Genomic DNA, 20,209 nt, shown 5'->3' with positions numbered 1-20,209 from the left:
CAGCACAATTTCTTCAGATAAAACTTTATTAACATTTATTTATCTGTGTTGCCCTTCATTCATTCGAATTTTTTAAATGGAATCATATAAAGACACAAGTTATTTATTAGTTGGTATTACTATATTATGGATATTATTAAGACAGTGTTTTTTTCGACTTGACAAAAAGTGTCCTTTTGAAGTGGCAAATTAAGTATCAGCCCTTGAAATTAGTGTCGGCAATTGGCAATTGCCGTCACAATTGCTGGCGGGGTTTCATTTTGCGACGGCAAAAAACTGCCTAGGATAATCTTTGTTGCGCTTTCATTTTGTGGTAGAAAAGTGGGGGCCGTTTTGAATCGTGAATTCCAAACACGATGATCCAGCGTCTACGTATGGCGACTCTCTCAATCTTAACTTCCTTTTCTACATGTCCAAAATAGTATGCATGACTATACTGTCATTTTTATAAATCTATTGTTTTTTTTTCAGGTCATCACTAGCAAATACGCAAAAGTATGCTTCGTTTTCAAACTACAAAAAATCTTTATCCACGTGGCTTAAATAAAACAAAATTCATTCGAAAAGTTCAACTACATTTTAACAAAATTTATACAGAAAATGTTTTTACCGCACGTGAGTTTCGTTTTTGAAATTGTTTGAATAACACTTGCGGCATAAAAAAATCTATTAAATTTGGATCTGCTATGGTCTCCAATTGTTTTGTAAAATGAAGAAATTATCTACAATTAAATCCATGATAAAATGTCTGTTCCGCCTGTAAGTGCAGTTTTGCACACTTGATTCATCTGTGGTCCGTCGGCGTTCACCTCCCCATTAGCTAAGAACCGCAAGGCTAAATTTCTTCTGTAAGACCTGGTTACCAACAACAAAGAGGCCAGGCAAAAGAGATTTATGTCTACGTAGTTCTTTTAACTAAGTCAGAAGCCGGTAAATTAGCTAGGATGGTCAGGTTGGCTATGAATAGACTTTCTCGTGGATTAAAAGGATCAGGACTATTCAATAATTCTGAGACTAAAAGTTTTCGACAAAGACTGAAATCTATCAGACGTTTTGTCCGACGAAATGTAGCAGAAATTTTGTCTGATGAATATCCAAAAATTATTTCGAGGGCTGCCATCGCACGCTACAAAACGGATTTTATAGGTTGATTTTGAAAACTCTATTTTTCAGGCTTGTGATTAATCACACGCCTCTCCTGCAAAATACTGATATTTAAAGGGTAAGACTAACGAAACTTAAAAAAATAATATTTTTAAATAAATAATATTTATTTAAAAATTTATTAAATATTTATATAAAAAATAATATATTTAAAATTTCCGACACTTCACTCTCTCGCGTCGGCAAATTATTGCCAAGGAATTGCAGCTGCAAACGACTATGTTGTCGGCAATTTATTGCCGACAGGTTTTTGGGCTAATTTCAAGGGCTGAGTATATTGTGCATTTTATCCTATGGTGCTACTCCTAAATTTTTGTATACAGTTAGCTGAAGATAATCATAATAAAGAAAACAATAGATTGGAGCTCATTAGGAAGAATTATTCCGCTTAGTGTGCTAAAACTATTATGTCAAAGAACACCCAGTCCTTGAATATGACTTGTAAGAAAGATCAAATTAGGTGTTTTTGTTTTTGAAAAAACATATCCAAGAGAAATATTAATGTTTTACTCCTTTTGGAGCCATCAAGGATGCTATAATTCATAAAGTATACAGTAGCTCATATTAAAGCAAACTTCTTAAGTATTGATGATAAATATTCTATGTATATGAACTTGTTATTTCTTGGAGATTTTTTTACCTTTATATGCTCCAATAGATCATTGGAGCTTAATCTGAGTATGCAATCACCTATTGCCTACTGTTGGAACACCAGTGAATTGGAATTGTCAACTTGTCAAATTGTTTAAGTAGACTTTAAACGTTTTTACTATTTTAACGCACCCTACCACCCGGTTCTTTTATAATGTTAATTTCTCTATACAAGTATATAAAAACCTTATTATAAAGTTATTAAAGGGAAAAATTTTTTTTTTTTGGTTTGTAGTTTCATATTAAATTAATACATATATAGCTATTCTTATACAATTCTTTACAATTGACTTCGTATATAATTCGCTGTCTAAGTAAGTAAGTAGGTAAGTAAGAGTTTATTTGCTGAAAACATAACAATTACAAAAACAAAATGTTCTATAGAAAAAGGAACTTTAACTAGACAAATTGCTAAAAACTTTAAACAAGCTGGAGACCATCACACTAGTCAACTAACTAATCTAAGGAGATGGCCACCATTATATGTTTAGGCTAGAGAATTAATGGTTAGTGGGAGGATGCAGGCCAAAAGTATATTTCTGGGAAATGTGTAGCATCAAAGAATATAGCGAAAATTGATATCTCAGCAAAATATATAGATGTCCTGTTCAATGTTTTATAAAAGCTTATTGAACGTTTGTAAACATTGTCAAATTTTAGTACATGCACACATACAAATAAATTTCTTTGTTTACATTTCCAGCAGTAAGCTCTTTTGGCTTTGGCATTTCTGTGTGAAGAAATCCACAAGACCTCTTCTAACCAAATTCCTGACACGCAAATGCCACCACCAAAGAGCTTACAGTTGAAAAGTAAAGAAATGATGTCACACTGGAATCCATCTATTCTTGTAGTGGGTAAAAAAGGAGAAACATATGGGGTAAAATATACGAGGGTGCTGATAAGCCGCATACGCCCTAAAAAGTGCTGGCGTTTTCGGGCGAGTTCGGCGTTTTGAAAAAAATTCAGTTATTCGCCAGGAAAACCCTACATAGCCCTGAACAATGCCCAAAAAGGAAAGGAAAACAGACACTAATATGTGGTAGCAATGTTCTATGTGGTAGCAATGTTCTTAAAAGAACTGTTTTTGATGGTTTTTTGATAAAGTTTACTTATTAAAAAACTTATGTATAAACTTTAACTCCTTTCTTTTCAATCGCCTTCTTGTTACAAGAAATTGCATTTCGGGAATGCTCAGGGCGACGTCGGAAAAGTGCATGCAATTTTATTCGAAATGTTGCCCAATTGTACCCTCTTTAAAATATTATCTGAATTCAAACAAATTATTTGTTCTAACTAGTAAAAGTTCCACTTTTAAGACAATACTTTGTGGTTTTTATGTGCTCTTTTGTTTATATTTTCTACCTACATGAGCATGTGCATGTCATTGTTCTCAACGAAAAATAAAAATAAAAAAACGTCGCAGGAAAATAGTCAAAAAAAGCTACACTAGACATAATAGCTAGCTAGCTGGATCAGAGGTTGATTAATATAACATGACAGTAGCTAGCCTTACAGTTACTCACCTTTGATTATACGAATTAAAGCCTTGGGTATATTTTTGGTATTAACTTATCTTATATTTTGTCCAAAAGTTTCATCATGTTATCATAAACGTCAGTCCGTCGGCCAGTTGTGATTGGCTTGTCTCGAATTCGGGGAAATCGAATAAAAAATTGAAATTGAGAAAAAAGGACCAAAAGAAATCAGATTTAGTGACTAAGTTGCCTAATTCAGTTCATTTGTTTTGCTAAAGCTTAGTTTAGTAAGTATCACTTAAAAAAAATCTATGTGAGGTAAGGTAGTTAATGGTAGTTAATAATGTTTTATAAAATCATATAATCATGCTTTTACAGTCTGTAAATTCTATTCCAGCCCAGGTTTTTTCCGCACGTTTCAATGGATATGTCCCGCGCTTAGAAAATTGTTGAACTTGGCATAATGTTGATTCTACATTGTACACCCGCGACAGCGAAGAGTTGTTTGTGCACTGTTTGCACACAAACTCGTCCCCAGGGCTTGTTTTTTTTTAATTTGACGACACCTTTATTTAATTTCCTCAGTCCGACATAAGGCCTGATACCAGGATTGCTCCATAATTGAAAAAGCTTTTTTCATTTTCATTATTACCTGCTAACCCGTAAAAAACCGATGTTATTTTTCATTATTTAGAGTTATTAGTAATGGTCCCCCCCCAACATTCACATTTGTTTCAAACTCTAGCTACACAGCAGTGAGATGGTTGCATCTTCCTTAGTGACTTACCTTAAGAAGGGCTATACGTACTCTGCACCTATCCTTCCCTGGGGATGAAGTTGCGTACTCTTGTTAATTAGCTTAATAATTATTTTGTCTGTCTGTCTGTCTGTCTGTCTGTCTGTCTGTCTGTCTGTCTGTCTGTCTGTCTGTCTGTCTGTCTGTCTGTCTGTCTGTCTGTCTGTCTGTCTGTCTGTCTGTCTGTCTGTCTGTCTGTCTGTCTGTCTGTCTGTCTGTCTGTCTGTCTGTCTGTCTGTCTGTCTGTCTGTCTGTCTGTCTGTCTGTCTGTCTGTCTGTCTGTCTGTCTGTCTGTCTGTCTGTCTGTCTGTCTGTCTGTCTGTCTGTCTGTCTGTCTGTCTGTCTGTCTGTCTGTCTGTCACGCAAAATGGTAGCTTAGCTGCGCAATTAGCGAGAAGCACGCAATGCGGTAAAAAAAGGACGGACGAACCCGTGGATTTTCCACGGGCTAACGACTATTATTACAAAATTTCGCTATTACATATGGATTATGCATTTCCGGCCAACGGCAATTTAGAAAAACTGTTCATTTGTTGTTTGATTCAGATTCTAATTGGTAAGTCACTTGCATCGTAAGTGAAAGTGGGTTCAAATCCTACCTGAATCATTACAAATTGATTTATTATTTTAAAAAATAAATGTGTTACAATTGACGAATGCATAAATAATATTTATATAGCTAAATTTTATCACATTTAGCCTTTGAAAGTATCCTCGTCCCCGATGTCTCAGCCACTATCACTTATTTGAGGACGGAAAATGTCAAAGGGAAAAAACCCATGGGGACGAGGTTGACCTTTTCAAGAGGCAGTGCAACCTCGTTTCCAGGACAAGTTGTCTCTTTTTGAATATCGTCAGACCTTTCAATAAGTGCAACGCCGATGAGAGACAAAAAGCCCTGGGAACGAGGTTGAAGGCAGTGTACTCAAGCACATTAATATGTTGCAACCTTACTCCAGGGCTTGTAGCGTTTTTATATTTGGACGGAACCTGAGATTACCCAAAAGGCGTTTTTAAATCAAAACAACTGGACAGGAGTCCTACAGAACACATTTTTTTACAAACACTATTCACAGCATCTCTCAACGCCGTTCCTAGCGTTTGTTTTCTTTATAGCGGCATGGCGAGACGAATCGCATTGCTGTCTCAACGTACACTGAAAAGATACGAGGCGACTTTTTTTGTCCCCAGGGCTTCTTACAGATTTAAAGAATCGGGACGAGGTTTCTAGACGGGTACAATAATACATGTTTTATCCAATTCTAACTTAATTTTCTATTTGTAAATTTTTTGTCAGGCTTGTATATAGATTTTAAAACATAATTGGTTTTTTTATTAAAAAAGAATAAAAAGAAGGAAACAACAACAAAAAACAACCTAGCAATTCAGCAGATACCCCTTCGATTCCAGCGCCTGTTGTGTCTTTTTATATCAGGACGGCGAAAGGAACATGTTCGTATCGCCGTTCCTTTATTTCAGAAAAGATACAAGATGCCCTGGGGACGAGGTTGGGCAGATACTCCTGTTAATTCTGAAAAATACTAGGTACTTCCGTGTATTAAAAAAATTAAATAATCTAAGCTTGTCTCCTACTGCTGAAATGTTGCTTATTGCAATTCTGAGGTTTCAGAAGGTTTTGAAACCTTTTACTTAAAACAGAACAAAGATGTATTTTATAGCCCGACCCGTCCCCGCCCCCTTTTTCTTGGTTTTAAAAACCTTGTCCCACATTGTCTAAAATGGCCGATATTATACACCCTACGCAATTTACTCAAAATCAGGGTAGGAATAGCACAATGGCGGTGCAAAAAGCATGGACGATCAGCGTGGTGTTTAGTGTGACAAATTATTGCAAACTGATGTTATTTTTTCAGAGAAAACAAGGAACATGTCTTACTGATTTCTTGCTCCGTCATCCATCCGTTTTTAGTATAGTAATATAGTTGGATTTCCACTTTACTTTTTAATTTTTCACTGAACTGGACTTCTTCTTTAGATGCTTTTGGGGTGAATAAAAACTTGCTATGCTACCCTTGTCAGAGAGGCTAATTTTCTAAATCCTAATGCGTGACAATACACTCAATCATAGTACCGTGTTTTTCCTGTGCACGCATCAAATAACATTACGTAATGCTATCCAAAAAAGATGCGTGCGCAGAAATTGAGGTAACGAAACATTAGTGCAGAAAAACACAAGGCTAGCAAAGCGAAAAAAAGGAAAAAGATTGACTAACTGCTGTGTTATAGGATTCATAAATAGCCAATACTTCTTGGAAAAATCATAGTTACTAAAATAGAAAAATGAAAAGAGACGAATGCTCAATCCACGAGGGTTTATGTCATCATTCATGTACGTGCTAAGCACCATTCGTTACTGCACATATTATGGTTTAAATTATAGTTAAACGATCGCTTCCTCAAAGCATAGATTAGATGTCTACTTTGCGTAATCCCTTTCTGAAAATTACTTTGCTAAACAAGCATAAAAATGACAACAAAGATTGTGCATAGATGCTGTGCTTGGAGCGGTATGCGAAAGAATGTCTGCTTGGTCTGTCTGCTTGTCTTGCAGGTCGAGTTAGAACTTTTGCAAGTCGACCTTTGGCTGAATAATAACAAAATGACTATTAATATGGACAAAACTGAAACAATCTTGACATAAATAATGACATAAATACAAAATTACTAATTAAATATTCTAAAATAGAACTATTGCATCTTGTTTAACACCTCACACAAAAAACCTTTTAATTAGTGCACTTATCATGCCATATTTCAGCTATTGCTTCTCGGTATGGGTATTGGAAGTCTGCTTTCGTTAAAGACATCCATCTCTAATGTATTTGGCAAATTTTAATAGAGATCACTTTTTAATTTTTGTTTTTAATTCTTTTTCAATTTTTGTTTGATTGAGCTGAGGTTGTCTAAGGTTTATCATTTTTTGTTTCTTTTTTGTTCTAGTGGCCCCCAGTAGAAACAATCCACAATGATAGGGTTTTTGTGATTTTCTGGGCTAGCCACTTTCAATATTAATCATTATTTAGCTAGTTGCCATCTCTAAAAATCTCTAGCTGCCATAAGCTAAAATGGCTTTTCACCAAATTAGGAGAGAAAATCTTAGCCTAAGTTGGCCATCTAAGCCGGTTATATGCTGGGTCTGTTGGCACTGAAAGATTTTTGTCGTTTTAATTAGCTAGCATATACCGTAAATAACTGGTTAGGCCCCAGCACTCAATTAACTGCCAACCCTAAAAGTTCAGAAAATTAAGAGCCTAGGGCGCTAATCAGTCATTTGCAGTATATGGCTGAAGGAGGGAAGGGTCACAACACAGTGCCAGGTAAAAATAATAAAAGAGACAAAAATCTATGCAAAGTGATATTCCACCAAATCAGTCTTTATATCACTACCTTGATTCTGAAAGTAACATATCACTACTAATTTATTTATTTATCTATCGCTATTTATTTATTTATTTGTCTGTTGCATAAGGTTTCACTTGCTTTGGATTTTAATTGCTTTGGATTCCAGAATAATAACACAAATTGATAGAAACAAAGTATTTCTATTGAATGAGTAGATACAACACTTTCAGTATGCGTAGACTATTTATGGTGCCTCCTTCATGCTTCATCGCACAAATATATAATGCATATCCTGAGCGTCAGGAGCGTCAGGTGCAGATGCACTGAGCATCAGATGCATCGAGATGTCCTGAGCGTCAGGCACATGCTAATTATGGTGTTTTTTATCCATACCCTGAGCGTCAGGTGTATGAGAGATGCCCTGAGCGTCAGGAGCATGTTTCCTATTCACAAAATGATTGCACTTGAGATGCCATGAGCATCAGGTGCATCGACATGTCCTGAGCGTCAGGCACATGCTAATTACTAGTGTTTTTATTCATACCCTGAGTGTCAGAAGTATGAGAGATGTTTTTATTCTACAATGTTTCTACAATGACTTGTATAAACACATTACTTGCCTAAACGGCTGACAGAGAAGGCCCAACACACCCAAATTTCCCCATATTGTAAAAGGAACAACAACAAGAAACACTATTGCTATAATTCTCCAATTTGACGTGATACAATGTAATAACACAATAATAAATTCACATATGTAACTGACACTGCCATACTTTATTGACCAACAGTGGTCACAGCTGATATTACATAGTATAGTCATTAAAACATTGAATTTGAATAGAGAAACTGTTAACGTTAAATAATATCAAGACCACTTAAATATGTCAACAGTGACATATCCAGAGTTTTTTTACGACTACCGTTTTCTTATACCCAACTTTTACTTAGGTTAGTATCTCAGTGAGGCACCACGAAGGTTAGTGCCGAAGGGGAAATTTTGGGTTTTGACGTTCCTAGATCCCTGAAAATTTTTGTACAATTATTGCTTGCCTTTTATTACATAATTAAGATTACATCCGAGATCTTCTTAAAACGGGCGGTCTTTTTCTTCTCCTTCTTCTTTGACCGATTTTTTAACCGTAACGTCATGACTTTTAAAGTCCGACCTTACCCCGCGACCTAGCGCTACTCCAGCTCTGTACGTATCTTGATATTCATTAAATTGGGAAAAGAATGAAGACTGCGTTACGAATTTGATCACAAATATTGTTATACACTGTTATTTTAATATTATTTGATGAGCTATGCTAGATACTCCTTTAAATTTTCGTTTCCAGTTATGTTTTTAACAAGGCGGATTTTGTTCAATTAAACCAAGCTGTAGGGGTTTAGGTACGAGTCGTTTCTTTCGAAGGACCAAGTTCAAGGATGCCATATCTGTTATACTCTGGCTTCTTCACTAAGCTGCGAATCAAGCAGTTTAAACGTTTTGAAGGATCACAAATTTGCTGAAAAAAACTACCACTTACAGTACTGTGAAAAGGTTTGTTAACATCGTGTTCGTGTAACGAGCGTGGTGCACACGAACCACGATAAAATCGTGGTCTTCGTGTATAACAAATATTCAAACATTCTATCGTGGCCACCACGCTAATATAATTATCTCCACGAAGGATCGTGTGTCCCACGATCTTTTTCGCGAGCTCCACGATTTATATAGATTTAATTTTTTTTCTTTTCAAAAGCATCGGTAATTTGTTTTATTGAGTTTAACGAACGGACGCAATTAAATGTTTTGTCAAAATGTTATTTTGTAAAGAAAAGTTAAATTTGTCTGACCATAATTTAATTTCAGTTTTTAAAACTTTAATAACGCCCGTCTCAAACACATCTCATTGTTTTGCCGATATTTTTTTGCCAAAAGAACTCTGTTCAAGAAAACGTTGAACCGAAAATATATGCAAAATATTTAACATTCATTAAATTAAAGTAGATTTTAAAAGCGTATTTGGTCATCGAGTTTTTCTTTCTTTTATGTCTTATCTATTTTGCCGATGTATCTTTCTCTAATTTTGTCGGCGTCTTTAAAAGTCAGCTGAGCAATTGGTTTCTCTTTGAAAAAAAAAGTTAAATATGGATGCTCTGTTTGGCGAAACCATTTATACAATTTACAAATCAAGACATGGTGCTTCCAAAATATTTTAGACAGCAAATAATAAATCTTAAACAAAAAAGAATGACCTATACGCAGATTAGCAAAATTATTGAAGAGGAAGATGGCAAAAAGATTTCACGGCAAACAATATAAAAAATTGTTCGAAGATTTAATGAAACGAAATCGCTAGCGCCAAAACGAAAGAGTGGTCGAAAAAGAAAACTTACATTAGATCATCATAATTTTATTGACAAATGCTATGAAAAAAACGATGAACTAACTTCAGTTGGTGAGCTTTAAATATTTTTTAGCGTTTTATTACCCTTAGTACGAAATATTTGCATATGGAGAAGTTTAACGTTTTCTCATTTTTTACATAAATAATATAATTATATTTTTTTATATATTTGTAGATGTTCAAAAACTTGTTAAAAGTGAATTTCAGCTTGACGTCTCGTCATCATGCATTCGACAAGCAAGACAAAAAATAGGCTGGACCCTAACTGGTCCCCGCTATTGCCAGTTGGTGCGTGTACCGAATCAAGTGTTAAGACTGGAGTTTTGTCAGAAACTTCTTCGGACCAATGAGCAGTTCGAAGACGTAATCTTCACCGATGAATCAACCATAATGATGGATAATCACGGAAAAATATGTTTCCGTAAAAAAGGCCGTCTTCCAAACTTAAAACCCACTGCAAAACATCCTTACAAAATACATGTATGGGCGGGTATATCAAAAAGGGGGCCTACGGATATCTTATTATTCACTGGAATAATGAGAAAAGAATTCTATGCTGATGAAATTTTACAAAAAGGACTGCTGCCATGCTTTTTTAAAAAAAAAATATATTCTTACAAAAATTGCACTTGACAATCTTTATAAACCTTCCAAGTCTGAAAACATCAAAACTTTGATTTCTTTAGCACCCTTCAACGCGAAGCAATTTATTTCTAATTTTATTGGTGCAGAAAATGCTTTAAAACTTCACATAATTAATAATTAATTATTCAATAACAGAAGCTACGTGAACTTTTTATGAACGTAAAATTAGACACATTATTTCTTAATAAAAATTAGTTTATAAGAACATGCTCAGCCTAAAATCCCGCGCAATACGAGTCTAAAATTCATGAAAGAAATATTATTTTCAAACATTTTTTTAATGATCAAAAGGTCATTTTTGTCTATTTTATTTGTACGGAAAATGCTTCGAAACTTCACATCATTAATAATTAATTATTCAATAACAGAAGCCACGTGGACTTTTTATGAACGTAAAACCTGATGCAGGTATTTTGTTGTTATAAAAAAATAGTTCATAAGAACGTGATCAGCAGTTCAATGCGACTTTATTTCTGAATCTATTATTTTACTTTTTACGAACAGATTTTTAATAGTATAATTTTAACAATCTATTTAAAAATTTTAATATTTTGGAAGAAAACAAATAAGGAAATTTAAGGCTGAGAAAGGGTTACGAAAAAACTCTTATAAAAAACTTTAAAAAAATCAACTCGCCCCCAGGGTTGAAGCCCTGGCGTGGAAAAAGAAAGTGTAAAAAAAATACTAACCTCGCTCTTTTAAAAAAAATGTATAATAACCAGAAATCGCCAGATAATATTAGACCTGTTTCACCAAGTAATAAAGCGTTAGCGACAGTAAGGTATATATGTTTAAAAACCGTAAGAACAAGTATCTTGACTTTCATATTTTTTAAAAAAAAAATAGAAATAAATTTGTGAAAGAATTATTTAAAATTTTACAGTTTTATTTAATACCCTATGGGCGGCGCTTGATTCACGAAGGATTAAAATCTTTTATATAGCTAGCCTTATAACAACGAATTAAAACAAAAAAATGTTAATTTATTTTTTTTGCCGTCGGTTTTTAATTTAATTGATAAACTAATACGGTCTTTGTTGTTTTACAATAGAAGTTATCTATCGTGGAAGCCACGATGTAATATTTAATTTTCGTTCGTGTACTCCACGAAACATGATCGTGAGGTCCACGATTTTTAAAAAAATACGTATCGTGGGCTATCGTGGTTCGTGCGTAACATGAAATAAACACGAACCACGATGTTAACAAACCTTTTCACAGTACTGTAGAGCTTATATTCACTTAATTTACTACTTTTTTTTTCTTTGCATTTTTTTATTTTTTCGGGATAAGAATTTGAGATCCCATACCGACAAACTGGTAATAAAACCTTTCTGGATATGTCGGTGGACAACAAATTACACTAAATACACTAAAGAACCCTCACATTCCATAGCCTAGTGATCTTATTAACATCAACAGCAATTGAAATTTTAAAATGAGGCTTAAGGACGCTTATAAAAATATGCCTATTGCATTCATCATCATTAATTACAATTTAAATCTCAAGACAGATAGATAGATAGATAGATATTTTTATTTATCAATAGCAGTTATATATATACAATTAAAATTAAAAGAAAATAAATATAAAGAAAAAGAAAATAAATATCATAATTAGTCAGGGTAACAAAATTAAAATATATAATGCTATTGAAGGGAGACCATACCTAATAGCATAAAGCTAAGGCAAAGGGTATGGCCACCCTTGGACAATTACAGTAAACGATACGAGACGCACAAAACAACACACACATAAAAGTGGGTCAAATGATAAACAACCATGCGGGAAACAAATGGCCAAGTCTGACAATTCAGGAAGGATTAGTAAGAGGAAACAAAGTACTTTTTCAGATCACTTCTAAGATTAAAATAATCAAGGGAAACAAATTTTCTAGTCATTAAAGACTGCAATTTATTCCAGGAATTAATGGCATTAAATCTAATTGAGTTTTTACCAAAAGAAATAGTATTAAAGGTAGGGAGATTGATCAAACCAATTTTCTCTGCCCGAGTGCCTTGAGCATGGGTGAAGTCAACCGCAAATGTATTAAGGATAGAAGCAGGCAATTTTTCATGAAATAGTTTATGTAAAAATAGAATATTGTGACATTTGACAATATCAGAGAATTTGAGGAGCTCAAGATTACCATACAGGTGACTGGATGATGCTCTTCGAGATTCAAAAGACATGAGTCTAATAGCAAAATTTTGCAAAACAGTAATACGATTAACATCAAGACTGTTTGGCTGACCCCAAATTTGATTACAATATTGCAAGTGTGAATGAAAAATGGCATAGTAAACTAGAATAAGAACATTTAAAGGCACAAAGTGACGAAGTTTAGCTAAAGCTCCATTGGCCCTCTTGAGCTTGGCAACAGTATCATTGATCTGAGACTTCCAGCTTAAATCAGAATCTAATAGAACACCAAGATATTTAATACAATTACTAGGTATAAGCCTTTTACCATTGATAAAAAGCCTAAAATCATAATTAAGAGGTTTCCGTGTATGTTTAAAAACAATGTACTCAGTCTTACTAGCATTAAGAGAAATTTTATTGGCATTGAGCCAATGGCAAAGAAGCTTGAGGTCAAAATTCATTTGTTTGGCCAGTTGTTTCAAAGATTTACTGAAGTTTAAGAGATTGGTGTCATCAGCAAAGTGATGCACCAAAGAAAAATTAATTGAACAATGCAGGTCGTTAATATAAATTAAAAATAAAAGAGGTCCTAAAACAGAGCCCTGAGGGACACCATGCCTGATAAGATTACTAGTTGATATATTTCCATTGATGGATACAAACTGTTGACGTCCTGTTAAGTAAGACTTAAATAGTGAGAGTGGGGTACCACGAATTCCATAGTGAAAAAGCTTTTTAAGCAAAATTTCATGATCAACCGTATCAAAAGCCTTTTGAAGATCAATGAACACTCCACATGCATAATTTCCTTTATCAAGAGCATCCATAATTTTTTGAGAGATGTTCAGAAGTGTTTGAGAAGTCGAGTAATTTTTCCTAAAGCCAAATTGATGCTTGTAGAGGGCGTTGTTTGCTTCGAGAAAACCATACACTCGTTTGTATATGATTTTTTCATATATTTTATCAATATTTGAGAGTAAGGATATAGGTCGGTAATTTGTTAATTCTAATTTGGACCCTTTTTTATAAATAGGGATGGTCTTGGCAGTTTTTAGGTTTGTAGGAAAAATACCAGTTGTGAAAGACAAATTAATAAGTTTTGAAAGTGGTATAGATAATTCAGATTTAACAAGAGTTAAAATATGGGCAGGAATACTGAATGGCCCAGAAGATTTACCAGGGTCAAGGGAAGAAATGCAATGCAGAACTTCTAAATCATCAGTTGGTGAAAGAAACATCGAATTAGAAGTAGAATTTTTTAGAAAAGAGGAGAAATGTTTTCGAGTGAACGGGATATTCATTCTGATGTTATCTGCAATTGAAGCAAAGTAATCATTAAAAGAATTAGCAATTGTCACTGGATCAGTTACAACAGAGTTATTAATAGTCATACAGGTGGGAGAAGCAGAAACAGAAGAACGAACAGAAATAATATTTTTAACCCCTTTCCAAATATTGCCAATATTTTTTTGGTTATTGCTAAAATATTTATTGAGGAAATTACTCTTACTCATTCTACATAGAGATACAATTTTGTTGCGGTACTTTTTAAAACTCTCTAGCAAGGAAGACTTTAAAAGTGGATCTTTCTCTCTTAAAAAGCATTTATGCAGATGGTCTCTTTTGATTATTGAGGTAAGGATACCATTAGTAATCCAAATGCTGGTTAATGCAGATATAAAAAATAAAGAGAAAACTCCTAACGAAACATAACATAAAAACTTCAGAATGTTCTCTTAGGCTTTACATAACGCTTAGTATATGCTTAAAATACTAAATTTAAGCCTAGGTATGCTTTTAAATGTTATGCTTATATAAAAAATTTTTATTTGCGGTACAACCGCTAAAGGAATTCATAATAAAGCAGCTTATGTGTAGTCGTTCTAACCGTTGTTCTAATTTATTTATTTATCTATCACTAATTATTTTTTTATTTACTTGTTTGTTTCACGAGGTTTCACTTTCACTTCTAATTTATCCATAAATTATCTGCTGGACAAATTCTTTGACAACTCTTGTAGCCAAATGGTTTTGCAAGGAAACTATGCACCTAGAGCAACAGTAAAGTTATATTTATTGACATTTATTGACGTTTTGCAAGGAAACTATGCACCTAGAGCAACAGTAAAGTTATATTTATTGACATCATCATCATTCTCGGCTTAACGTCCGTTTTCCATGCTAGCATGGGTTGGACGGGGTATATTAATGACCCTCTTCCAATCTGATCTAGACTGTGTTAGATCTAAACTCAACTTCCTCTGTATCAAGTCTGTCCTTATAACCTCCTGCCAAGTCTTTCTCAGTCTGCCTCTGGGCTTTGCCCCAGGAACTATCAAGTCTCTACACTTTCTTACTTAATTATCCTCCTCCATTCTTTCCAAGTGGCCCAGCCAATTCAATCTTCTTATCTGGATAACATCTTTAATTCTACAGAGACTTAGCCTGCTTCTTATCTGAACCCTTTCTGTCTCTCAGACTGGCGTTACACATCCACCTAACCATTCGCATATCATTCCTTTCTAAACGGTCAAGATCTTCCTGCTTCATTGCCCATGTCTCACTACCGTACAACATAACACTTCTTACACAGGCCTCATACAACCTACCTTTTACCTCAATTGACAAGACTCTGCTAGTCAACAAAGGAAGTATCTCTCTGAACTTTTTCCAAGCAGAACCTATCCTACAAGTAACACTTTTTCCAACACCCCCTTCACTGCCCAACATATCACCTGAGTAACAGAAGTTCTCAACTATCTCTAACGAGCCACTGTTGTACATCATTAAAGCTGGAAATACTTCATTCTCTATAATCTCACCTTTGCAACGCTTGCATACAAACTGAATGTCAGCTCTTAACCTTCCACTAATACTACTGCACTTCTTATGTACCCAATGCTTGCAAGTTTGACAAAAAATTGAGTTACTACCAACCCCTTTCCTGCAAACTCCACAAGGCCACTTTCCAACTACAAGGTCACACTTGGCTGCAATGCTACTAATCATGACTTTAGACTTTGCTGTGTTTACCTTTAGCCCTTTCTCTTCTAGTCCTTTCTTCCACTTCTCAAACCTTTCAACTAATTCTTCCATCGACTTTGCTATGAGAACCAAATCATCTGCATACAATAACTCCCATGGACAACCTGTTCTGAACTCCATCGACAGCGCTTCTAAGACTAGAATAAACAACAAAGGACTAAGTACAGAACCCTGATGTACACCAACATTTACACTAAATTCATCACTAAGTGAATCGTTAATCCTGACACGACTTCTAGCATTGCTGCACATAGACTGTACCATCGTAACTAGCCACTCATCCACACCTAATTTTCTCATAGCCCACCAAATAACTTTACGTGGCACTCTATCAAAAGCTTTCTCTAAATCTACAAAGGCAAAATAGAGATTCTTTCTCTTTACTAAATACTTTTCCTGAAGTTGTCTGAGTAAAAATATTGCATCTGTAGTGCCACGCCCTGGAACAAAACCAAATTGCATCTTATCTATATCAATTCTTTCTCTAAGTAACTTATCAATCACTCTTTCAATAACTTTCATTACTTGATCAACCAACTTCAAACCTCTATAGTTACCCCTTTCTAATGCATCACCCTTGCCCTTGAAACAATTCACTATTACACTCGACTGCCACTCACTCGGAATAGCACCATCCTTTATAATCTGGTTAGCAAGACTTGTAATAAGCTTAACTCCAATATATCCAGATGCTTTTACCATCTCTGCAACAATACCTGATACTCCTGCAGCCTTGCCAATCTTCAATTTCCTAATAGCCTCCACTACCCATTCTGTCTTGATCTGCATAACTGGCCCTTCTACAACATCATCATCAGACAAATTATCCTAGTCCCAATCAAACTTAGTGTTAAGGAACCTCTGATAATGATTCTTCCAAGCTACCCTTTTCTCCTCCTCTGTGGTAGCCAAAACACCTTCATCATTACGTATACACTTCTCACCTACAACATCTTGATTAGTCTTCTTCATTTGCTTTGCTATCTTTAATACCTCATTGCGCTGGTCTTCCCTTCTTAACACATCTACAAATCTGTTTCTCTCTGCTTCTGATTTTGCCTTATACACTGCTGTACGAGTGCGACGCTTAGCTTCTAAGTAAATATTTTTACTACCACCCGACTTCCACTCTTTCCAAAGTTTCCTCTTTTCCTTTATACACTGGTCAACCTCATTATTCCACCACCAGGTCTGTCTATGTCTAGCTGGTCCTTTTGTCCACCCACAGGTATCATCAGAAGCTTCTAGAAGACAATTCTTCAAAGTAGTTCAAGTACTTTCAACATTGTCACTATCACATTGACCATTGTGGGCTAACTGCTGAACTTTTGCACTAAATTGTCTTGCTACAATCTCTTCCTTCAGCTTCCAGACTTTTTGAAGCTAGGGTGATTATCAATCACTTAGTCAACAGTGCACAGTGCTAACCAGTTTGTTATAGCTTGTTCGATTTGTTGCATGAGTCATATTCAACCAGTGTCATGGCAGCACATAAAAGAAAAGAAAACATTGTTAGTCCAAGAAAAGTGGATACGGTTCTAATATTAATAAAGAGAGGGTTGTTGGGTCTTTAAATCTGAAGAGTTGTTATCTCTCATAGCCCTTACATTTCTTTATGACTTAAAAGACTGGATTGACACATGTTCCTGTATTAATGACTTAAATAGTAGTGCATATTTTACATGGATAACCTTACAAATATTGAGGGATATATATCATGTCTATTATTTCCAGGAGGGGTCATGGCTTTGGTTGGGGACTCCTAGAGTATTTAAGCTCATTTAGTGGTAGTGAAGGGATTGTTTGCAGAAGTGTTACTTGTAGGATAGGTTCTTCTTGAAAAAAAGTTCAGAGAATTACTTCCCTTGTTGACTTGGAGAGTTTTGTCAATTGAGGTAAGAAAGGTAGGTTATATGAGGCCTGTGTGAGAAGTGTTATGTTGTATGGTAGTGAGACAAAAGTAAGCATAAAAATCTTGACCATAACTTGAGATTTACACTTTCTCAAAAACCACTGGGTCATTGTGAAATACTTTATGAAAAAATATTCTACAAGATGACACATAAAATTAAAGCATAGCAATCATGAATACAAATGGAAGATCTTATTAATTTCTATGTTTTTGTTCTATTAATGCTTTTTACAATATTTATATATTTTTGACAGAGTGCCACACATAAACCGCAGAAGATAAGGTGTTGTTAATAAAGCAGATTTGCAGTGAGAAGTTGAGCCAAAAAGCTTTTAATGATTTTTATTATTTGTATATTTAGAAATGAAATAGACTGGGAAAAAATGAGTTTTCAAACAATTGACAGTGTGATACCTTTGATATATGGCTGGTTAAAAGAAAACCACTTGCTGAGAACAAGTAGATCATTGGAAGAAGAATATGGGAAGGTATGTTTTCCAATAATCTTGTATACCTTTTTTAGATTTTTTTCATTATTAGGTTACAGCAGTCAGAATCCTTCTTTTGTCAATAGGAAGTTGTGCTTGAATGAATGAATAAAATAAACATATATTTCAGTTTACTAGATAAATACATTATTGATTAAAGATTATGCCCTAGTAAACTTCGGAAACTGCCAAAGATAGCAGAGCTTGAAGTATGACAGCCACCATGGGCAATACAAAACACACAACTTACACCGACAACACTACAAAACAAGACAGACACGTGAAAAAATGTGAAAATATTGCAATTGCAAATCCCAAAAACAAAAGTGGCGTTAAAGTGATTGTGAACAATAGTAATTTTAGGTATAAAGATTGGATATTAGGCAATGTGAAGTGGGGAATATAAAAAAAAAATGGGGTACAATTAAAGTTAACAAATTTTGAGCTTTAAGGCTGTGATACACTATATGATAAATAAGATCTGATTTTTGTTACAAAGTGAAAATTGACAGACAAAAAAATGTTTTTGTGTCGGTGGTTTTTGCATTTTGTAGCAAAAAAATTTAAAAAACGAAAAAAAAGGAACCTGAGCCCTAGCTTGTGAGTTTAGAGTGCATTTAGAAGAAAAACGAATCAAGATACTTGTTTGAGACAGTAATTCAAGAAATAAAATTGGGTATAACCATTTGGTTGTAACAGTATTTTAATTTCGCCTTACACAAAACTAATAGCAAAAGATATAAATTATGCTAAATTTTCATCTTTTGTCTTGCCTATTTGCTGGATTTAGTTTACTAAATTCTTACTGGGTAAAAACATTTTGATTACTCATAGAAAATAAAGCATGTAAAAAATTAGGTCAAGGTCAAAAATTATATGATTTTTGAGAAACATAATAGTAATTTTAGGTATAAAGATTGGATATTAGGCAATGTGAAGTGGGGAATATAAAAATGTGAAGTGGGGAATATAAAAAAAATAATCAAATAAATAATAATAATCATGTAGAGTATCCTATTAACCTTTACTTTAATACTTGTTACAGGATAGCAGGAGAGATCCCAAAGTAAAAAAATGATGTTGAGCCTATGTTGTGCTTATGTTGTGAAGCTTAAGGTTGTTATTGATGGTTTTGTGATACTGAGTAGGCTTTTAAGTGTATTTTGAATTTGACGTAGTTAGTAGCTTTGACAATAGAAGCATATTGTGCCAAATATATTCCGCATGACACCTCTCATTTTTATTCCAATCAAAGCAAAGAATAGTTAGTGCTCACAATCTTTCCGTGAAACGAAAATACTTAATCAAATCAAAGAAAAGTTAGTGCTCGTAATCTTAACTATAACAAAGTATTGTTTAAGCGTTATTTTTCCTGGTTACTTTTCAGGCTGCACCATATGGAAAACACAGAATTGTGGTACACACCTAATATTTGGTGTGGGCTTAATTGCTAATGTTAGGTGCCTAATAGTGATAGCACCAACAAGCCTCTAAATAAATAAAGATGGGACTGTGTGATAAGTGAGATGCAAATAAAGTTAACAATCACAACACCTTGGCTACACAAAAGAAATGAAAATACGCAATAACAAATAATAAAGTTTATTTAAGCCTGTTTAAAAACAGTGTCTTTACTCATCAAATTTGCTGCCTCTACCTTTTTTAAAAACACCACCAGTTAATATGTCAACTTTTAAATGGCTAAGTTGTGTTAATGAAATAGTGGACGAATACTATTGCCATAGCAACAACTTCTAAATCTTGATTTTAAAAAATATTTTCATGGAAATTAGCCAGATAGAAAATATTAAGCATTATTTTGGGAGTTAGTAAATAACTGGACTTAGTAGTAGTAAAACTCCCCCCCCCCTTTCCTCTCCTCCCCTCCCAAGTAGCTAATCAGGAAACATTTTTATTATTACCCTGCTAAGTGTTTTTTCTAAGAATGTGAAATAAGAGGGAAAAGTTAACCCTTATATTACAGTACCGCTATCAGGAAGCCTAACATCGTGATCGTGTATCATGCGCGACACCCACGATCCACGATCCTATCGTGTCTGTCATGATTATAAAAATATTAGATAGTAGATCACGAAACTATCGTGATGATCATGTTCATCGCGAT

At 34.4% G+C, this 20,209-nt stretch overlaps 1 protein-coding gene across 1 annotated transcript in view; it reads left to right on the top strand.

Annotated features, from left to right (window-relative positions):
- LOC130612360 (nucleolar and coiled-body phosphoprotein 1-like) overlaps positions 1-20,209 on the top strand; it is a 114,573-nt gene that overhangs the window by 73,511 nt on the left and 20,853 nt on the right. Inside the window, exon 2 of the mRNA XM_057433665.1 lies at positions 17,958-18,084. Coding sequence (XP_057289648.1) covers positions 17,980-18,084 — 105 coding nt within the window. The 5' untranslated portion in view covers positions 17,958-17,979. The remainder of the gene's footprint in view (positions 1-17,957; positions 18,085-20,209) is intronic.

Source organism: Hydractinia symbiolongicarpus, chromosome 10 (genome assembly GCF_029227915.1).
Source record: "Hydractinia symbiolongicarpus strain clone_291-10 chromosome 10, HSymV2.1, whole genome shotgun sequence".
Lineage (NCBI taxonomy): Eukaryota > Metazoa > Cnidaria > Hydrozoa > Anthoathecata > Hydractiniidae > Hydractinia > Hydractinia symbiolongicarpus.
Note: the sequence above shows the minus strand (reverse complement) of the source record. Positions and strands in the feature narration are given on the sequence as shown.